The sequence below is a fragment of the Macrobrachium nipponense genome, chromosome 4 (assembly GCF_015104395.2).
Source record: "Macrobrachium nipponense isolate FS-2020 chromosome 4, ASM1510439v2, whole genome shotgun sequence".
NCBI lineage: Eukaryota > Metazoa > Arthropoda > Malacostraca > Decapoda > Palaemonidae > Macrobrachium > Macrobrachium nipponense.
The window spans coordinates 112,134,022-112,151,112 of NC_061100.1; the positions used below are offsets into that span (position 1 = coordinate 112,134,022).

Genomic DNA, 17,091 nt, shown 5'->3' on the forward strand with positions numbered 1-17,091 from the left:
TTAATGCATGCCTAATACACTGCTTAGGTAAACATCCTTGGTTGACTGGTTAAGCACAGATTGGCTTTATACCAGCACAGCTCCTAACGCGATGGCGGCCTGTGAGTAAAAGTACACAAGTGAATAAGAAGCTTAGAAAGTACCTGTGGAAATGAACCAACGAACCGAGACGAGGCAAAATAGTTTAAAGTAAAAGAGTCGAAGTCTTTCCGTCCTCCCCATATGGAATGAGAGAGAGAGAGAGAGAGAGAGAGAGAGAGAGAGAGAGAGAGAGAGAGAGAGAGAGAGAGAGAAATGGAATCCCTTATATCATTGCATCACTTGCCTATTTACAGAATAAAAAGGAATAAAAGTTATTGCATGGCCAAACTGATTAAGACGAGGAACAGAACCTTCCTTGCAATTCGAGGTAAAGACTGACAAAGCAAGAGGAGAGGGAGGAGGAGGAGTAGGAGGAGGAGGAGGAAGAGGAGAGGAGGAGGAGGAGGAGGAGAGGAGAGGAGGAGGAGGAGGAGGTTGCATGCAAGTGAGGGGACTTGTGTAGTAAGATCAGAGTTTTATTCTAACGTGAAAGTCATCGTGCAACACCTCCTTCGGGTCTTGCTTCATAATTGGCCGTTGCGCGAATGCAATCGTCCTGCATACCATTATCCTCAGTGAGATTTTTTACAGGTGTCGATGACACTGTGGTAATTGCAGAGCCAGACTGTAATGATAAATTTTTCTGTTCTAAATTGTTTCGATGCATTTGCTTTTGATTTTCCTACTTTTGATATTCTGGTTAAAGTAAGTTTCGTTGTAAACTATTTAATGTTGCGCTTAAAGTTTTATATGTAGGATATACTGGTCTTTTTCAAATGGCAGAACTTCTTCCTCATGGAAACTATGTCACTGAGCAATGAGCAATGGTACTGTAAATCTTAGAAAGTCATAAGAAAGTCACTGAACAAAGTTTAGATTTGATGTGATAAAAATAAGTCTGTTTGTCAGCCATAGTTCTTCAAAATATGGACGATGGAATAACCAAGATTGCCAAATACTTGATTTCTTTAACCATAGATATATTTCTCTTCGTCTTGTCACAGTGCCAGTTTCCCACAATGTTTTCGAGAATAAATATTGGAAAGCAAATTTACTTCATAACGAATGAAATATTGTATCTTTAATGCTTTATGAAATTAGAGAATATGAAATTAAGAGCCTTTAACGTTTAACTAAAATATATGTGTCAAGGCTACAGAAAGCCAGACAACTAAGTAAAAATAGACCGAACGACAGCAACAAACACAACACATAGCGAGCAAGAACAATAGGAGACCCAGACCAGACAGTGGATGTGGCAAACTCACCCAACTCCAAAAATGATCATCGAATCATGGCTGCCGTCGGACAGACAAAGAGAGTGAAACAGACGGGAACCGAGACAAACAAGATCTCAGGAGTTAACAACAAGGGAACCCGATACTCTGGAGAAGCCGTAGAGGAGAATCGAACTTTTTATTGGCGGCTGTACAGAAAGTTTTAGCGAATCTCTTTGACACCAAAGAAACGCGCCTCGTTCCCTGTTAAGGGTTGCGTTTTATTTGCTCTCCGTTGCGTTTTGTTGTCGCCTTGGTCCTTCTCAAGTAACTGACAGCAGAACACTGACTAATGAGCGAAGTTATTTGGGATAATTGTACTGAATATCCCAAACTGTTTACCTCTGTAGGAGCTCTGGCTTCTCAGGAGTACGTTCAATTAATCGCGCCTGACAATACTTTGATAAGTCGTGCGTTTCGGTAAATAAAATAAAGAATACAAAATTAATCTTTTCGGAACGTCATTGTCTGCTTCAGTGAATTTTTCAGTTCATTTGCCGCCAAACTTATCCACTTAAAAAAAAATAAAGAAAAGAAGGAAAGCATAGGACCGTGAAGGCCGCTTTACGCTATGTGCAGGTGTTGTCAGAACCACTCCCTCTCCCACACATAGTCTGGTCCTCTTAGCCGTCTGTCTCTCTGTCAAGTTATCACCAGACCTGTTGTGCACGGATATAATAGGATATTTTTAGAACTGTCCTCTGTGATTGTCTGCATGTTTGCTTTTTTTCACTTTGTGCCTAGTGGGACTGAAATAGCTTGGACGATACAAAGAAGATCTGGGTTGAGATTTAGCTTTTGTTCTTGCGCATGCGTTCATTTCTCGGGTTGCTTTAGATAGGACACATTGCTACATCACGCAATCATCTTAAACGAAATGAGAATATAACCCATAACAGTTATAGGTGTTTGAATATTGATATGCATGGACAAACTTCTGAAATCTTCAAAGAAAAAAAATTATTGAATGAAAACAGGTAACTAGGTGCAATTGTATTGTTAAGAAAATGAATGATAGCTTTAAGGAACTTGTTGTAAAAGCAATTGTCTACTTTGTAAAGATACTGCCTAAGTGAATATATTTCCATAATGATCCTTGATTATTTTACTAGTCAATATATAAACGCTAAAAGAATCTTTATATAATACATGAAAAGCCAAATAATGGAGACCACTTTATATTTTACAGCAACTAAATAAAAAATATTCCTTGACTGGAAAGTGTTTATTTTGATTAGGGTATTGGCCACATTCTGTTGGAAAGAATCAATTATTCTCCTACTCTAACAACCGCGTCTCTTTTTGAAGAAGTATCACCTGCCCTGTAACTCATACTATCAGTATAAATTTCAAGCGTCACCCCTGTTCATCAAGAACACTTGCAGACTAATAAATCAGCACTTTAAGTTAAAACGATCACGTGCAAACGGTAGCACTTTTATACACAAGCACACTAACACAAAGACGCGCCGAAGCATAAAACCGGCTGAAAATAAAATACATTTTCATCTGTTTGTCCACATCATTAATCTTGAAGTCAGATCGTTAAGATACCAGAGTTTAGTCTAGAATGGAAACACCCGAATTTCTGCCGTCTCGCCTCTTCGTCCAGGTCAATTAGTTCGTTTTTGAGTGAAGTGGTTTTGCAATGTCCACCTGACAGTAGTAAAATAATATAAACGCATGTCTCTATACAATGTATGTATACATGCACCATACATACTAACACACACATACATACATATATCAGATCTATATGTTATTTAAGTATTTATATTGATATAGATAATAAATCCCCAATGATATCTTTATATGAACATCATTATTAGTAAAACAATAATCTTTCACCTGACACAGCAGGCCTCATCAGTGGCTGGTGGAAGGTCAACATTTAATTGATTATATATTCGGCAAGAGTAACAATGAGAATTAATTTCCATTTGACCGGTTGCATCTATCTATCTATCCATCTATATCTATCTATCTATCTATCTATCTTATATATATATATACTATTATATATATATATATAGTATATATATAATATATGTTTATATATATGACCTACACCCTGCTTCTTATTTTCCACCTGTGGATCTATATATATATATATATATATAGTATATATATATATATAGATATATATATATAGATATATATATATATATATATAATCTACTTATATAATATACATGTGTATATCCGTGTGCATACGTGTGTATTCTTGAATTAGTAATTGGCAGTTTTTTCTTATTAAAATCATCAGTTTTGGCAGTCAGTGCTGCATTCATTTATTAACTCGTGGCCAAGGATGAGCATCCTGTTTCTCCCTTTCCTTCCTCCCACACCCTCACTAAACTACCTTTGTCTATCTTTTCTCCATATCTTCCTCTTTTGCCAATCTTTTAACCACATCATCGTTTTTCTAGATCATCATTACTCCTCTTATATTCTATATTTCCCCTTCATTCAATCTCAGCAATCACATTTCTCCTCTATAAAGGATATTGGGCTTAGCATTAACTTCCTTTTCCGTGATTTTCATTTCAGAATCTACATGAACTTTGTGTCTATATAAACGCGTAACAAAAATGCGTGAAACTGCTAAATTGTCAGCTCAGCGAGTGCATGGATTTGCGAATGAGATAAACTTCTAAAATTGTTTGCTTGGTACCAAGTTATTTAAATATTACAGTAAAAATGGTTGGAATAGGATATAATTTGACTACAAACAACTATACTCTGTTTTTTTCCATCTGTCCATCCGCCTTGGTGGTCGCGCATGGTAACACTGCGTTCTGGGCTTTAAATAGTTAAGCTATGCGTAAGATTAAGGTAAATAAAAGGGTATCTGGGTGTACATCTGCAACTGAAAAGTGTTTTAATAATTTACTGTATGCGAATTACACCGTTGATATTCGAAATAGGATAATATTTAAAGCCCGGGACGCGTGTTACCATGCGCAAACACCACAGGTGGATGGACAGATGGAAAAAAACAGAGTATAATTAGTAAGCAAAGTAAATTGTGAATATGACAAGTGCAGAATATTTTACAACAGGAGGATAACTACTGTTAGAGCATTGAGGTTACAGAAAAGGAGGCTGTTAATACATGTCCTAACCAAGTGCCGTGAGAATGAAGACCAAGAACAGCTTCAAAAACACCGTCAGTAGATACTTGGTGAAATTCCTAATCTAAATAATCCCAATACAAGACATTTTGAATGCAGGATATCAATAGGACGGCGAAGTTTACATGAACAAAGCAGCCAAAATGGGACATGGCTGACTTCAGAGGAGTTATATTTCACGTTAATGTATCGACAAAACCAAAAAAGATATCTCATAACTGTAGAATAAAGAATTAAATAAGTACGTTACTCAAAATGTAAAGAAACGCAAGATTATTAGATGTGATAAGTTTCAAGGGAGATGACCAATACTGATATTGATTTATATATATATTATATATATATCTATATATATATATATATATATATATATATATATATATATATATATAAGAGGAGTATATATGTATATATATATATATATATATATATATATCAACAATTTTGCCTTAAGGTGAACAACACAAGAGGAATAGTAGGAAATCAAAATTATTACCAAGTTAAAAAATGTGATAGTTTTAATTGAATAAAAAATATACAGTGAATATTAAACTAACAATCAAACAGGTAACAGATATGACCGTTGACTTTGGCCAACGGGAAAACAAAAACACTGATTGCTTATGGGAGAAATTCACTTCTCCTCCCTCCATTGTTTCAGTGTTAGTTTCAATTGTTGAGGGGTGGTTTTTTCAGCTTTTTACCCCCAGATTGGGCAGGTGTATGGGCGTAATAGATAAAAAAAATAAACAAATAAAATTAATAATGCAAAAGTGAGAACGGTATGGCTCTTAGAGACCCAGTAGGGAGGAAGGGACTGAAACAAGAATTGCGTACACAGAGGAGAAAATCCTTAAATACCAAACAAAATAAGATTAAAATCATTTAGAAAGAATATTTTCGTGGCTGGTTATGATATCATATGAGCTATTAAACGTCGGAGGAAAGGTACTGGAACGCATCTTAAAAACAGAGGTCTTACTGATATACGTATAAAAAAATAGATCACGTGCCGTCAACAGAGATGTCAAGATTTGGAACGACATCGGAACGGAAATTTTATCATGTATGACGGGAAAAAGAAGTCGTGCTAAGACAGAATCTTTTATGTGAACAGCCAGCTTGGAAAAAAATATATTGTCCTTGTCTTTAAATGGGACTATAATAGTAAACTAGTCTCGAAAAAAAAGTACAAATGAAGTTAGAATTTACCGAAGATGCTCTCTCTCTCTCTCTCTCTCTCTCTCTCTCTCTCGTCCTAAAATGTGGCTAATCCTCTGTTTCCTCTCTCTCTCTCTCTCTCTCCTCTCTCAGTTGATTTAGTTTTCCTGGAAGAATCAAACAAAATATCGAGCCATTTTACCAGCGACTTCTAAAGTTGGATTAGTGGTAAAAGAATACGAACACAAGATATGAACGCATCAAGGAAGATCCGACTATAAAACAAAATTGCAAAACATTTACTATTGCTTCTAAGAATGAGAAGGCATCACATTGAATTTATTCCGAGAACCCATAACTGTTAGAATCTATAACTCTTAACGTTATTAGCACTGGAAAAATTCTCTACAAAATCAGTAATTAAGCTTAAGAAAATATCAAGAGATACATGTTTGCTATACAACCTACGAAGGAGTTTTTTCAGCAATAGTACTATCAGAAAACCACCTGGCTGGGCCTAGCTTGGTCCAACACCCGGCTGTCAACGGGACCAGAGAATTAATGACAGTTATGCCGAATGATTGTGACGTTAGGCAACTCCGCCGTGGGCCATGGCGCGCTCCCAAATTATTGGCTTTTGGTCATTGGTATTTTGCAAAGTCCTTCTTTAGCGGAATGAGACTTCTTTCTTGGTTGCAATCGGTACAATGTAACTTTTTACTTGGCTTTTTTTTCTACGACAGTGAGTGTACGAATGACCAGGCTTCTTGCAGAAATGTTATCAAATGCATTCCCTCAAGAAATAGTCTCTTATTTGACGCTAATTGAAAAAAATGGGAATAATGTATATATCTTTGAAAAATATTCTAAATGCATACATACATACATACAAGTCTGAAAGTGGTTTTTGGTTTACATTGTCTTGCCCAACGTGAGTGAAAGTGCAAGACACAGAATTGTCAACAGCTCCACTTTTTTTCTTTTAAATGACAAGAATTATGATCATGAAGTAAAATCGGAAGTGCCTTTGTTTAGCTTACAATAAAAAATTGATTTTGTTACTATTGTTGCAGTTGTTAATAGATATCAGTATTGACGAAGCTGTTATTTTCAATGTTGTTATATATATATATATATATATATATATATATATATATATATATATATATATATATATATATATATATATATATATATATATATATATATATATATATATATATATATCTTAACATACAGGTGGACAGGGAACAAGTTCAAATAAATGAGCAGATTTATATTGCTCGTTCAAAGATTACCAAAGGAAACGAAATTATATTTCTTGTAAACCAATGAATACCATAGTTACTTATTATTATTATTTTTTTTTTTTTTTGCTCTATCACAGTTCTCCAATTCGACTGGGTGGTATTTATTATTATTATTATTATTATTATTATTATTATTATTATTATTATTATTATTATTATTATTATTATTATTATTATTATTATTATGTCATTTTTAAGGACTTTAAGTCTCAAGCTCCAAAATACGATGCAAGATTTGATATTGCAATGGTATTCACTCTTTTTGTTATCAACGCTGCAAGATTATTAGAGAGAGAGAGAGAGAGAGAGAGAGAGAGAGAGAGAGAGAGAGAGAGAGAGAGAGAGAGAGAGATGGAAGATCGCTGCTCATATTCAATCGCGCTTCGTGGTCTAACGTAACAGTAAAAGTTATGTTGGAATTTATTCATTATTCAATGACAACTCCCATTTCTCTCTTCATTGTTCAGTGTTTTCAAATATCCTCGTCTTCGAAGGTAAGAGTTGGAGAAAGTGGTAAACAATCATAGTTTTACTCCAATAATGATGAATGCCATATTCGGTCGTTCTGCGAACGTGATCGACATAAATTCACTCTAGATTTGTAGGTAAATGTCTGTCATTGAGGTGCAAGTTCTTGTCTGAGAAGATGAAACTTTGTGAAGCGAACTTTTTCCTTTGTTGTTCCTGGAAATACTACTTGTTCCTTTTGTGTTCTGAAATTCCAAAGAGTCTTTAACATGAAATATCGCTGTTTTAATATTCTAGTATTGTATTCTCCGCTTCTATTGTAAGAAAAGTCTTCTAAGACAGGAGTTACCTTCTTCCTTGCTACCTTACGCAGAAGTAATTGATTCATTCTGGCTGTATCAAAACTTCATATCTCTCCGTGACAAGAAATGACTACGGTGATGTAGTACTTCCACTGAATCAATAACTTTTTTTCAACTTTTGTTTGCTTGTTTGGTTCAGGCTACCCTGTGGGAAAATGACCGACTGTGAACGCTTCCTCATTCTTTGCTAATCGCTTGATTTGATTTATACGACCCACCTAAGCCCACATCTCTCTCTCTCTCTCTCTCTCTCATGAACGGCAGAATTCCATCGTGTTTTGTTTAACTGTATTGATTCTCATTTCTATTATTTCTGGCTAAAAATTCTATCTTGACAAAAGGAATATTTTTTATTTTTTTATTTATTTATTTATTTTTTTAGTCTTAAGTAAACAAGGCTGTCTTGAATGCATATATATTTATCTTTAACTGAACTCGAACAAAACAAATTATTATGAATGTTGATGTAGTGTTTAACACTATTTAACAAAAACGTTATTCCTACGGGATAGGCTAAGATTAAATTTTAACAATAGGCCATTCTTCCTTGTTGTCCAAGAAAAGGTGGTAAATAAGTTCTTAGGTACCTTTAATAAATACATATATGTAAATTCTTAAATTTAGATGAAAAATTGTTCATGCTTCAGTCAAGAGCCTCCTGAAAGAAACACAATACTTCTAAACTACTATCCGTAATAATATTCAGTCTACTGAAAAAGATCATTTTACTGCATGACTTCAGAGGTAAATAACCTCTTAAATCATGAGCAGTCTCGGATTCTTCCCTTTTTTATTTTTGTTTTTCTTATACCCTTTTTTCTGTTCCTCTGCCGAGATAAGTCGAGCGCAGAAGAAAGAAAGATAACTGGACGTTTATGACCCATGACAGGCACAGAGGTAGAAACAGGGATTAGGAGGAACTTTGTTCGGGTACTATACGCACCTAATCACTAATTGGTAACTCATCAGGACCCCTTGTTCCAGCAGCTGCCATTTGGTTGTTGACAGGAATATTAAGGGCCATTACTACACAATGATTTTGAAAGCGATAAACTCTGACCTCACTGGACTTGTCTGCAGTTTTGCATGATTGTTTTTAGATAAGAAATTTTTATTCATTTACCAAATAATCTTCTTAACTTGTAAGCAATTTGCAAATAGAAAGTGGGGGGCATAAAAGAAAAACAAAGCTTTTTCTTAAAATAAATAATTTAGGAGGCTGTTCTTTTTCAGTAGCCATCATAGAAAAACGAAACTAAATGAATCAAATATTCTATCTCGGCTACGCAAACCTCGGTATACCCATTTATTGTTGTTCTACCTATTCATATATTTTGTCTCATTAGAATAAGTTACTCTATTGAGAATAAGTTACTATATTGTGATGAACTGCACGCAAGGTCATCACAATAGAATAACTTATTCTAATAAAAGAAAATACAGGAATAGGTAGAGCAACAATAAATGGGTGTACCGAATTTTGCTTAGCCGAGATGGAATATTTGATTCATTCGGAGTTTCAGTACGGAGTGATTGCCAAAAGAAAGGACGGGAGGACATTGCTCATAATAAACGAACATAGAGAATGAGGTGAATAAAGATCACTGTAGCAGCTGTGCGTTGTAGCTTTCAAAGACCTATGCATATCTTCCAGTGATGTTCTGTTTATAATGTTTGCCTAGTTGTTGCTATTTCTTAGTGTTATAGACATGAGCACAAGAATTCAAAATTAAGCAGTCTAGCTCTAGATCCAGTGTTAACAGTTTAGTTTACACCATTTGCTCTCCTTTGTTCTTATCAACATTTTCATGTGACAGGCACCAATTTTCGATTACCGAGAAATATTCATCATCTACTAACATATAGTACAGCCTTTCCTTTAAAACGAAAGTCACTGAACCAATGCAGTCAGGCTTTCAATAACTTTGCAGGTGTTAAATCCTTTCTTCACCTACACTTTAAAATGGGCTTTGCAAATTCTCCTTTAATAACATTAACTATTATTTAGAGTTTGCTTTATATATGTTCGTATCATTTCTTGAGGTATTCAAAATCATTTTCTCACATGGGTTCGATGAATCAAATGATTTTACAAAAGGCCAAGGATGCTAGCCACCAAGAGAAGAGGGTAGGGTCCTTGATGGAATCCAAAGAAGAATAAAATCAGAGCAATCTTAAAGTCCTGGAAAGCTTCACGCAGCGTGTCAAAATGTTGCCAATGGGCGTCAGTATTTCTCCAAGTTTTCCTGAAGAATGTTTTCATTACTGGCCTGCAATTCGCATGCCCAAAGTCAATACAGGAAAGATATCCCAAACGATAGAGGTTTTAAAAATGCAAGTTATATCATGAAAAGACTGGCTATGTCTCAGTCTACAGAAAATCATCGTCTTTTTTTCTTATTCTTCTTCATCTTCAAAATTTACTTCCCCATTAAGCACTGTTTCATATTCTTTTTACCCCTGAAGTTTTTTTACGGATTTTTCGTCTTTTTCAGTGTTGCAACAACTGCCTGCTAGTTACGTGTAGGTATTCAGCTACACCTGCCCAATCATATCCAATTAGCACGGCCACTAATTGCGTCTAATGGAAAAGACAAATGATTCTCCACGCTTTATATCGGACGACACCTCTCAAATGAGATCAGTCTGAAAAGAGGCGCGGAAAAATTGAAACAAAACAAGAGCAGCTCTCTCGTTTTATTACTCACGACCACTTTTGTCTGCTTTTTTCGTGCCCTGCTCCTACCAATTATGGCACGCTGTTAGGAGGGGGTATTAATGAGGCACATTACAATAGATTTTACAATCTGCATTGTTCACACGATAATAGTCTCTCAAAGAGGCCGTTTATATGTTCAACGTTCAAAGGGATCCGACAGTTTTGTTGCAGCACCGGTTTTCAGAACAAGCTTGAATACCTACATGGCCGACGAAATTGTAAGAAAATTTCCAGTTTCGACAAGAGAACAAATAACAGATTTGTTCAGCAACATAAAAGATAGCGTGTCGTTCCTCTGGTTTGGAGCTTTGCCTCTGGGGTTATTTTAAAGCGTGTAGCATACTAATTCAGACGAGATTTTGATTGAAGACAAAAAACACGATGAAATAAAGAAAAATTCTTCAAAATTCTTGAGAGAGCATAAACATTAAAACGTCACTGTTTCCAAAATCAGTTGATAAAAAAAAAAAAAAAAAAAAAAAAAAACGAGAATATGTCGTTAATATTAACATCATCTCTGGTTAGTCAATTCTGTAAATTTTGTCACTTGCCGTAGTTAGCAAAGAAAACGTACGTATATGCGCAGCAGGGGTTACTCGTCTATTCTACCAAGTGCTCTAAAACTGTCGCAACTTACTATCTATTCCCATCACAAGCGGTCATGGTTCATGTACGATCCTCAGACTTGTTTGTATAAGTATGCCGTTAGATATCCCTGACCAGCGAGAACAGGTTTCTCTCAGCTAGTAATTCGAGGAGCGCATCAATGAAATAATATACAGGCATTTGGTTTAGCATTTATTAAAAGAGAATGGATGCTTCATGTTTATATTTAAATATTTCAGATTTTATCACCAGTTCTAAATTGATTCATCTGAAAGCTTTCAAATTAAGTCAACTTTCACCAACAACTTAGCAATAGGAATGGTTGCTATAACTGTTTACCTTGCAAGGTTTATCATTTATTCAAGAAAACCATCACTTTCATCAGGGATTCCCATGGGTCTCCAAGCTTATCACTAATACTGTGTTCACTGTGAAATCAAAATTCCTATGCTTCATACATCAGCATTCAAATCTTCAAAGGAATTGCAGCTTTCACCTTCCAACCATGATACAACATCAATGAGAATAATAAGCAAGGCCATATAATTACCATAAACACAAGTCAAAGTAAGTCAGGGGAGCCCATTGCTGCGACATGAACCCCTCCAGTAGGTGGACGAGTCATCCCTTTCATTTGCATAGGCGATTCGAATGCATTAGCTCGAGCATCAAGAAGCATTTCGATCCCAGAGAATGATCAGACAAACACTTGGAGTTTTAAGAAAAGCACTCGACTGTAACCTGAGCCGAGAGGCTCCTATACCCTTCTTGGGATCTGAAAAGAATCCATTTAGCATTAGGGCAAGCTAGAGAGGACCTCAACCCGTGATCTGAGGATTACACTTTGTACTGATAAATCCTGCAGGAGGATTACGGTCATACTTTATCAGTTCAGAAGGATTGTGAGTATTTGTGCAGTCTTTACATCACCTATTATTACTATTATTATTTCTTTTTCTACTTAGACTTTTACAGATTTCCTTTTACAAGCTACTTGTTTTTTCAGCATATTGTTATTTCCACATTTACACGACGAACATATGTGGCACTAAGTGTACGAATTATAATATACATATGCATACATACATACATACATATATACATACATACATAAATACATTCATACATACATATACATATATATATATACATATATATATATATATATATATATATATATATATATCTATATATATATATATATATATATATATAAGCAAATATAATTGAAAAACGGGTATTCTGAGATAATTTTGTTATAAGGTAAGAAAGGTACTACATGAAAAGAGAAAAGGAAAAGGACATCTGGAAACTGGCTGAAAGATAATATCAAAGAGGTACTGGAAAGGAAGGATATTTATATCTAGTGTGCAAGAGTGTGTGTGTTTGGGCGTTGACGGGAGCTAAACGTCCTGCTGATGAGCCCTTCTTTGTAAGCGCAGGAAACGTATGTTTTGGAAGTTTTCGTCCTAAGGTTTCATTCAGTATTCAGCAGTTAAAATGTTATAGTTGGTTTTTTGTCTTCAGTGTCATCTCCTGTTACGGGAGACAGCATCATATGTCCTATGTCTGTAACAATTCATGATTGAAAGTGATGATCTTGAATGTGTAGATTCTAATATCAGTTTCGTGATTTTCATTTATTCACGTGTACATGATGTATCATCAAACAAACGTACAGTTCTCTACGTATTCATTTACTCTTTTAATATCTTAGATACCTGGAGTATGTATATGATGCGCAATACATAACGTATAGCATGTGATATATGTACGCAATATTTATAGAAACCAGCAGTAACAATCCACTTGAATAACCACTTTTTCTTTCACTCTTTCCAGAAAGGACGTGAGGGAGTTTGTCTTCTAGGAAGGACACATCCCACTTGACCAAACCAAAGGAACACAAAGCATATTTGCCGCCGAGGCCTGAGTCATCAGCAGATATATAGACACCATATCACACGCCCTGAAACGCCCTAATCCATACCTGGAATCACAATGCTTTAGGCAGAAGTACAAAGGGCGATATCACCTCGGGTCACCTTGCTCTTTCCGTGAACGTCGAATCTTCGAGGGATTTTAGAATCATCTTTTAAGATGTATTTTTGAGATGAATTATCTCATTTCAGTGTCCGGTGCAGTAAATTGTTTAAAATAATGCTAAGTAAATTACGGTCTATTCTCCATCTTAGTCGCCTCTGAATATGAAAAACAGCTTTATACTATTTTCTCCTATTTTCAATACTTACACGTAAACTGTCTTCCTTCTGTATACATGACTAGCCTTCCTGGTTCCTTCCCCATGCGTCCATCCCAGGTGCCCTTCCACGATTCTCCACCGAGGGCGAGTATGACATGTTTTTATGTTATTGGCTGTACCTCACGGTCCTCAACGCAGGTGATCGTCCTCTAGCTCAGGGTGATCGTGCTGCCTCTTAACATAAAACAGTTGTTGCCTCTATCGGGTCCTTTTTTATTTTCTTTTCTTTACAAAAAAGTGACCAAACCATTTTATTGGTGCTGAACAGAGGTACTTTTGACTCTACCTAGTTTCACTTAGACAACTGAAATGAACAATCCAAAAATACTGGAAAGGCTTTGAAAACATTTTAGTATCCGTAAATGCTATGAACAGCACAAAACATTAAAGTGATGAACTGCAATGTTTACAAGTTACTACCACGTTGGTTATTTACGACATATGCGTAAAGTGACAATCAAGTCAACGCCCTTTGCGTATCCCTGAACCTGTGAAACTTCGGTGGTGCTCAAGAAAAAAGAAAAATATCTCGAAGTTATTGTAAAAGTTCCATGAATGTGAAAAAGTGTTACTATAAGATTTCAAGGACCTCTCAAGAAAAGTGAACTTTCAAATATCCTTAGATTCTACAGACTCCGAGGACTATCAGGTGAAGATAATTCTACTGGAAAAGGAAAAAACTGTTTTAGGAAAAGCGGGACCATGGCGTGGGCTGGAACTTTCAAGGAGTACCCGCCTGGTGGGATCTAGCAACGCCTGGAGTTATAACTTGAGGTAGCGAGCGTCAAAAAAAAAAAAAAAAAAAAAGTAACGCTATGTCTAGTTCGCACTCCTCGGGCTCATCCTCGGGTGGGCGGGGTATGAGGATATCTTCTCATGCATACCCGCCGCCCACTGCCCTCACGCCCAAGAGCCTATTGAAGAGATATAAACTTCCAATAGCCGCCCACCTCCACACGCCCTCGGCGCCCCCAGGGTTGGACCTCTCTCGGCCCCTGCTTCTCTACAATAGTTATACCTCCACGAAGGTAGGTCATGTCCCTCCTGAAGTTGATGTATGTCAATAGATTTGAGTTTTTATTTTATATTAACAGAAGTCATTTTTAGTGGTCCAAAACTTCACATAATGCAAATCATTCTTAGATTCGATTAGGAAAATATTAACGGTAACTGATCCTGTGGAAGGGGTGTGTGATCCTGCGTAGGGGTGTAAGAATACTACCACCGTAGGTCCTGCGTGTCGTAAAAGGCGATTAAAAGGACAGCTGCTGCCTTACAGTCTCACTTTTTAGTAAAAGGCTAGGCCCACCACCAATAACTGTGGCTGATGTCAGCGAGGGCATGTGATCGTAAAAACCTCCCTTGCCAAACAATTAACCATAACCTGATGATCCCTTTGATAGAAGGCAGTAGAGAAGGCGCATCAGGCAACCGACCCCTTAATATAGGGATATCGATGGGAAAGAAGAAAGACATGAGTAGTCATACACACATACACACACACACACACACACACACACACACATATATATATATATATATTATATATATATATATATATATATACTATATATATATATATATAATTTTTCGTATGTGTGTATACATACTACATACAGATATATATATATATATATATATATATATATATATATATATATATATATATATATATATATATATATATTATATATATATACATATATATATATATACTATATATATATATATATATAAAACATATAACGTATATGTTTATTTATATATACATGCATATGTATAAGTATATATATATATATATATATATATATATATATATATATATATATATACATATATATATATATATATATATATATATATATATATATATATATATATCTATATATATATATATATATATATTTCTTTTTTCAAGTATGATAGTTTACCACTGCTTCTCTTTAAACGTTCGTGGTAAGCATCAAGTAGTTCATTAAAATTAATTTCACTCTAGTGGTTGAATAGCTTACTTTAAAAGCAAATAATACAGTTGAGTGCATCTGCCTCGGACAGATGTCTATCCACTCAACTAAGTGGTTAGTGGTCATCTTTAGTTAATCCCAAATTGGAATAGTTTTGAATCCTTGTCAGGATAGATATGCTTCAAATATATATTTCCCCTCCGGTTTAAGTGATTCCCAAGATAAAACGAATTCGACATGAAAGGTTTATTTGCGGCTTAGTAGATGGCAAAAAACCTAATCGCTAAACGATCATAAAAAATGTATTCGTGCCCATGTCTCTTAAAATTCGATGAGAATTTGCTAAAAATTTGTGCCTCAATTACTAGACCTGAAATCTATATCAACAAAGCCTAGCCATTTAATTGTATGGCGAGTACAGAAAAAAACGCCACAGTCAAAATTACCTTCTCAATTATTCGAGCTCTACTCAACCACCAAAGTAGACAATTAACCTGAGGACTACTACTTCATCCCTGATCTCCCTGTATTCATGAGACGGGGCCATTAGCCACACCAAACACTAGTTAACGTCGAAGACGTAGTTATGTTTTCATTAAATGGAAATGGAAGTGAGAACGATAAGGAAAGTAAAAGTGATCGGAAACATCCTTTCATAATCCTGTAGGTCTTCCACAATCTTCAAAGTTGATATGGTATGGGACTTATGGAGACTTCCAGATGCTGGCAGGGCTAGACAGTGGAATGAAGTAAGGCAAGGTCTTTTGAATTCATGAGACTTGAAGTATCATAATTGTGCAAAAAACAGTTAGCTCCCGGTACGCTTACGCATGAAACCGGTCTGCGAAGAGCTACGACTGCGGAGAGAGAGAGAGAGAGAGAGAGAGAGAGAGAGAGAGAGAGAGAGAGAGAGAGAGAGAGAGAGAGAGAGAGAGAGAGAATTTTGACGGGCGAAAATAGGTTGTTTGTAAGAGTCAAAGTGTTTACAGGAGCAGTATTGCAGCATATGAATATGATCCTTACTGGCCGATTTGCATGAGTGTTTATGATTTACGATAAAATTGCAGCCGACTCCCAGCCCCGACTACAAAGGGAAAAGAAAATAAACATTCTGGCTGCCTGAGGATTTTAAAAAGAAAATATACTTGCCTGATGGAAATTTAAACAGGTGCTTCGACAGTAAAGGCTATGGACGTTTGATAGAAGGGGCAAAAGATAGATTTTTCAGATATGCTATTCAGTAATTAATTATTTAGGAATATATAGACATTCCAGCTGCCTAAGTATTATATATATTATGAAAAAGAGATTGCAAAAAATCCTGACTGCCCACCTAAATATATAGTAAAAAGACTGGTGAATAAATATTTTTATACAACAAGAAGTTAGCGATAAAAACCAGAAATGTAATTATTTATTTTTGGGCTTTACCTGAACCTTTGTCAACATTTTGCTATCAAGGACAAATACCTGACATCCTTGGTGCTAGAGCATCCCAATCTTAAGACATCATGAAAGAGGTGATTTTCTTTTGTGCTTTTATTTATCAAATCCCGAATCTAGGACCATTAAAGCTAGTTTCGTTTATTAAATCCAACATTCTCGATATGTCAGTTCTTTCTAGTCTAACCAAGAAGGTTTTTAGCTGTATTAGAATAAGTTTACATAATGCATAGCGATTTGAGCCCTAAACCTGACATTCATAACGAGGAACTAGTGTCGTGCCAAGCAGATGTACACGCCAAC

General features: G+C 35.6%; 1 protein-coding gene across 1 annotated transcript in view; it reads left to right on the plus strand.

Annotated features, from left to right (window-relative positions):
* LOC135211066 (uncharacterized) overlaps positions 1-17,091 on the plus strand; it is a 207,984-nt gene that overhangs the window by 182,158 nt on the left and 8,735 nt on the right. Inside the window, 1 exon segment of the mRNA XM_064244126.1 lies at positions 12,961-14,409. Coding sequence (XP_064100196.1) covers positions 14,197-14,409 — 213 coding nt within the window. The 5' untranslated portion in view covers positions 12,961-14,196.